The 5,984-nt window shown below is 45.4% G+C and overlaps 1 protein-coding gene across 2 annotated transcripts; it reads left to right on the top strand.

The window, feature by feature from the left end:
* The first annotated feature begins 935 nt into the window (after positions 1–935).
* LOC110017795 (uncharacterized) lies at positions 936–3,860 on the top strand. 2 transcript variants are annotated; one of them, NM_001350189.1, is made up of 5 exons: positions 1,011–1,292; positions 1,453–2,852; positions 3,032–3,259; positions 3,378–3,497; positions 3,581–3,859. In NM_001350189.1, the coding sequence occupies exons 2-5, from the start codon at positions 1,698–1,700 to the stop codon at positions 3,629–3,631; spliced, it is 1,554 nt and encodes a 517-aa protein (NP_001337118.1). In that variant the 5' UTR covers positions 1,011–1,292; positions 1,453–1,697; the 3' UTR covers positions 3,632–3,859. The 2 variants fall into 2 exon arrangements, 1 of the variants encoding a protein (NP_001337118.1); XR_002748636.2 differs by having other exon boundaries at positions 936–1,292; positions 3,032–3,497; positions 3,581–3,860.
* Positions 3,861–5,984: the final 2,124 nt, after the last annotated feature.

Genomic DNA, 5,984 nt, shown 5'->3' with positions numbered 1-5,984 from the left:
GTTGCGTGTCACGTCGGTGTTGTTTGGTGTGCAGGCAAAGACGCGAAATGTCAATTCGGGAACCGGTGCCAGAATAGAACGTTTAGGCACGGAAACGATTCTCGCTTCGTGGAGCTAAAACCTGTCGACACCGGCAAAATTGCATCTAAAAACTCGACCTGGCCAATAATAAAAAAAACGAACGGTTGGCAGGGAAAAGAGATGAATGTGACCGTCATATTCTAGCCATTCCCTTCGAGAAAACAAGGCGTGTGAAGTGTGATGCTGCCTTTTTTTATCTGCCTGATAGAATCATGCAACCCCCGCGTCAGTCATGTGGATGTGGTTTACTACTGCTTCACGAATCGGCGATGCGAGAAGTTCACGGAAGGTGCGTGTCCTGTTTGGGTTTTTGTAGTTTGGTCGGGAGATTACGAGAATAAAGCCATTCTCCTCCGTATTTGTTAGGTAGAACGAAGTCATTCTAATTTTTTGTTTAGTTTAAAGATACAATAGAACGAAGTTATTTCGTTCTTTATTTAGTTAGAAAGCCATGGACAAGAGAGCGAACAAAACGCTCGTGTCCGATCATATTGATGAAACAAAGACATCTAAGTATATAATAGAAATAGAAACTTAGAAGCCGCTCGACTCTATTTTATTATAAACCAAACATTTAGAAAATAAAAATAGAGTTCTATTTTTCTCCACTCTTCGTCACCAAACGCACCGTAATTTATTCTGATTAGACACCTCTCGATAAACACGATATGGGACTATCCAACAAACGATTACAATAATAGTTTTGTCGAAAATCAAAATATTCAAAAATCTGATCAAATTTATGAAAAAGAGTGCCAAATACTATAAAAATATATTTCAGTGAATCTAATAAATATAAACACAGTTAGTTTTTTCTAATAAGTTTGATCAATTTTTTTGCTCGCCAGCGACAACCCTCCCTTCATCGAACGTCTGGTCCGAATATTCTTCTTCGTTCTCGCGTTTATCTGTGCAGCCCTGCCTTTCTTCTCCCGTTCCCCGCGGCCTGCGCGCGCGTTCTCTCCCTCACCTCCGCCCCTCTCTCCCTCTCTCTCGCTCCGGGCGACGGCTGGGCGACCGCCGCTTTATCCGTGCGGCCCTTCCTTTTGTTCTCCCGTCACCCAAACCCCCCTTCGAGCTCTATCTGTCTCTTCCTCTCGAGGCGACGCCTGGGCTACCGCGCCGCTACTGCGGCCTCCCGCGACAGGTGCCTAGTCTCCATCAGGTGCCATGTCTTCTTCGGGCTCTTCACCGGCGACGTGCACTGCCAGGTACGCTCCTCCCCCTTCCCCCTCCACCCCTCCTCTTCAATTTTCTGTGCGAAACCGAGCAGCCAAACCCTAAACTACGCTATTTGTATTCGGATCTGGTCTAATTACGCGTGCTTACATGTATTATGTCTACTAACCTCGATTGTTTTTGAATTATCAGCTCTGCATGTATACACCCAAGTCCTTTACTGGGTCCGCCGCCGCCCCTACGTACTTCGTTAGGTTTAGTATGTTGTTAAGTTTGTAATTCTAGGGTCTGGAGGGAAGCATAGATCTCAAGAGGGGTGAAATTTGGTGGTAATTTCCTGAGAATTTCAAGGAGACAAGGGCGTGGAGGTTGTTTCTGGAGGGATCTGTGAGCACAGCAGCAGAAATTTGAGGTTGGTGGTAGCCTGTTGATCCACGATGGTGGGTAAGGAGCTGGTGGTGCAAAGGAATGGCCCTGTTGACATACGTGAGATTGCTGCAAAGGCCACGCTTCGGGAGGTGCGGCAGAGCGGGCACACCTACGTCGAACTACGGCGTGTCGGGAAGCGTGTCATCTTCTTCTGCACCATCTGCCTCACCGAGTGCTTCAGCGACAATGTGCTGTTTGACCACCTCAAGGGAAACCTGCATTCACGGCGGTATGCTGAGGCCAAGGTTACGCTGTTTGGGCCCATGCCATGGCCGTTTAATGATGGTGTGCTCTTCTTCAACAACTTACGCGAGAAGGATCCGCTCCTGCTGGACTCAAGCTCACAGAGCACCAGAGAGCTTGCCCTGGTTCCAGAGCCTGAGGTTTCAGGGAATGATACTGAGGTGACATCAAGGCTGAGAGATGGTTCAACCTCCTCTAATGGTGTGAAAGGTGCACGCTATGGTGCAAAAGGCCGTGCTAATGGTAGAACTGCTGCTGTATCTGAAGATCACATGCTTTCAAACCATGGAACTGATGGTCCTGTTGTTATTCCTGGTGTATTGCTAAAGGATGTTGTTTCAGATTTGCCTGTGCATCTTTTGGGCTATGGGAATATTTCATACAGGATCTATGAAGCTAGCAAGAACTGCAGGAAGATAAGCAAGATCTGGTGTGCTTGGGTAGGACAAGGCTCCCATGGTTTTGAGAGTTGTAACACTTATGAGCAATCTGGATTTGCCATAGTCAACTTCTCTTATACCTATGATTTAGGCAGGAAGTGGTCTTCTGAGGAACAAGACCTGTCTGTCTCTGCTGGATCTTTCTTTGTAATTGATGATGCTGGACACCGTGGAAAGCGAATGAGAAAATCATTCTCTGATCAAGAAGCATCTTCAGAAGAGTCAAATGGTCAGAACAGCTCTTTACAGGGCAGTAGGCAAGCTATTGTGACTTGTTCACCGGTAGGTACCTCAAATGATCTTCAAGTTGGTCTCTTATCAAGCAAGGCAGCAAGGAGAGAGTTGAGGAAGCAGAAGCGAATAGCAGCTGAGAAAGTGTGTGATCTTTGCGGCAGACCAATGCTCTCTGGAAAGGATGTTGCCACCTTGCTGAACTGCAATACAGGAAAACTAGCTTGCAGCAGTAGAAATTCAAGTGGGGTGAGCATCTTTGAGCATTCTTTGCTACTGTATTCCTGTTTCATAATAATTGCTCTTATAGATTAGAGAGCATGGACCTGTTTACCTTTTTGTACATTTTTTACCTGAAAACATAGCAGTTATGTTTCCACCAAATTCCAAATGTTCTGTAATGACTTCTCTACACTTGATTTATGCAGGCTTACCATCTATTTCACACTTCCTGCCTTTTACACTGGACTATTCTGTGCCAATACGAGATGCTGAACGATGAAATAGCTAGGAAGGGGAAGAGCAACCGAGGAAGGAAGGCAAAGAATGCACCTAAGAGAAGCAAAATAACGTCCATAGTTTGCCCAGAATGTCAGGGTACTGGAATTCACGTCAACGGAGATGAACTTGAGAAGCCAAGCATTTCTTTATCAGAGGTCTGGAGCACATATTCACTCTTCTGCTGTCAGTCCCTGATTTTTCATTCAGGCAACTTCTTGCAAATTACTTCTATAGCAGCCGAGCACCTGAATTGGTTGGATATGGCACTTGCAGATGTTTCGCTTCAAGATGAAAGCAATCGAAGCTCACAAAGCATGGCTGAAGAGACCTGAAGTGCTTGAAAACTGTTCCACTGGGCTTCATTTCCCCTCAGAACATGTGGAGAACTCTGAGGTGGAATCAGAGGCACACTGTTCGTAATGTTCTGTTAACACAGGTATAAATCCACTCACACCAGTCTCCATTTCCCTTTGCAGGAGAAGGTGATGCCACTCAAGTCACTTCCCTTCTATGCCGCTGATGGGTAGAAAGATAGTTGATGGCAGCTACTGGAGGATGCTGCAGTTGTTGATGTAAATAAGCTCGCTTGACAGTTGTGGAACAGTGTTGTCAGATGCTCACCTACGTGCATTATCTCAGTTAACCTGTGTCCGCCAGATGATAACTAAGACATTTAAACTGGCAACTGGCAACTACACGTACGCAGTCCATTTCGTTGGGTTGGGTTGGGTTTGCTGCTTACAGCTTCCAGTTTCATTGTTTGTTTCTGATTGCTTATGCCACGCTTCTGGATGTGCCCGCCAGCCAGACGTCTTGCGCTACACGTGGTTTGCTATTATTTGGAAACCGTAGTTGCGCCAACCGTAGTATGTTAAACACATTCATGTCCTTTCATACCGTAAATGTTTGAGCATTTTCAACAATGTCTTAAACTGGTGCTTCAAATTGAACTCAAATTGAAATATAGATATTCCAACAATGTCTTATTTCTAAAATTTGTCAAAAAAATTATAGAGCATCCTATCTAGGGCTGGACAAAATGCTTGTGGCTCGCTGGCTCGCTCGTTTCATGGTCGGCTCGGATCGGCTCGTTTGAATTTTGTCACGAGCTGACATCCTTGCTCGGTTCGTTAACGAGCCAGCTCGTGAGCTAAACGAACTACAATATTCCAGTAAAACGAAACTATGTACATATTATTTACAGAATAATTGATGAACATGTTATATATATGTGAGGTGTCTATGATCTATGAATTAAACTAATGATTAATGAACTATGCCTATGTGTTAATTTGGTCTATGCAAATAAATTTATGGGTTAAACTGATGAACATATATGTGAATTGTGAATTAATGAGTGATGAATTGTGCTAATTTGGTGTTATATTGACGTGGTTTGTGAAACTAAGTATAATTACTATTTTCTATTGTTAAATTAGTTTAAAATTAACTAAAAAATAATTATTATGTACATTTTATTTTTTTTCTGCTCTGGCTCGCGAGCTAAACGAGCCAGCTCGAGCTCGTAAACGAGCCGAGCCGAGCTGACTCTGTGACTCGTTACCTTAACGAGTCGAGCCGGCTCATTAGCTTAACGAGGCAGCTCGAACTCGGACGAGCCGAGCCGGCTCGTTATCCACCCCTAATCCTATCAAGTGCTTTAAATATACTATTATTCTATAATCTAGATTTGAAGAACATTTTATTAGTGTCCTAAATTATACAAAAATTACTTTTTTAAATTTTAAAAGTATAGGGTATTTTTATAGGTCACACTGGAGATGATTATGTAACTTAAAGCAAACCTTACGGTATCGAAATCAGACATTATTTCGTACACGTACAACACCGTGATAGATGCCCGGTCCTATTCACTAGCAGTACCCCCAACAGCATTAAAATCGAATATCATTTTTGTACTACCACCTAACCAAATCAAATATTGTTACCACTAATGTCTTTCATATTCTAAAGCTCTTAGCTGCACCCTACGGTTGACGGAATAATCTCCTTCACTTCGTTGATGAAACCATCCTGCCCCGTAAGTTACGTTTGCATTTGGTCAAAACAAAACTGTACGCAAAATTCAATCCAGAGGAGAAAAAGCAGACGGCGTGGAATACGGAAAAGAAAGAAAAAAAGAGAAGTTGCGCACTTGGATCTCAGCAAGATAGTTGTGTCATCAGGAAGCCTTCGTAACGAGGGCCTAACACATGCATCAGGAAGATAACGCAGTACTTCTTGAACAGCATCATCGATCCGTGTTATCCAGCAACGACCCACGCAGAGCAAAAAAGAACCAAAACAAAATCGCAACTAAATATACGGCACCGAAGAAACAGATGGATTATCCTGCGAGGCAGTATCAGGCACCTCAGACGGATCTGAATGAGCAAGAACACCTCAGACGGATCTGAATGAGCAAGAACACCTCAGACAGGGAACGAGTTGGGAAGCATAGGTCGATGGTGTGAGGAGGCCGTGATGTGGCGACTAGGGTTTCCGCCAGACGATGGCGCTCACTATCTTGCGCGACCCCTCCGTTATATAGGTCCTTCGACCCGACAGCGGAGCGCCCAGACGGCGGCTAGACCCCACCGCCGCCCAGCGCACGACGCCACTTTTTGCCAGGCCGGCGCCGTCACCAGACCACACGTCTCCCCAAAAATGCGCCGGGCAGAGCGGGCCACAAGCCCACAACCATAGCATCATCACAGTGCGGTTCGACCCGCACACAGCCCAGCAAGAAATAGGCCTAGCTTGTTGTGCCGATCCCGCGGCCCACCCGGCCTCCGTCCTGCCGGCCCGTCGCTTTCCCACGCGCCCCCTTCTGGAATGTTCAGTCGCCGTCGCCCGTCGCGCCGCACGGGTCAGGAACTC

This window comes from Zea mays, chromosome 1 (assembly GCF_902167145.1).
Source record: "Zea mays cultivar B73 chromosome 1, Zm-B73-REFERENCE-NAM-5.0, whole genome shotgun sequence".
Taxonomy (NCBI): domain Eukaryota; kingdom Viridiplantae; phylum Streptophyta; class Magnoliopsida; order Poales; family Poaceae; genus Zea; species Zea mays.
The sequence above is the reverse complement of the archived record's forward strand: the minus strand, read 5'-3'. Positions and strand labels throughout refer to the sequence as shown.

Excerpts from the sequence above, each read along its gene's own strand:
- LOC110017795 (NM_001350189.1), top strand. The coding sequence starts at position 1,698 with ATGGTGGGTAAGGAGCTGGTGGTGCAAAGGAATGGCCCTGTTGACATA. Across the intron at positions 3,260-3,377 it reads CAAGCATTTCTTTATCAGAG|ATGTTTCGCTTCAAGATGAA; the intron begins GTCTGGAGCACA and ends TGGCACTTGCAG. Across the intron at positions 3,498-3,580 it reads AACATGTGGAGAACTCTGAG|GAGAAGGTGATGCCACTCAA; the intron begins GTGGAATCAGAG and ends TTCCCTTTGCAG.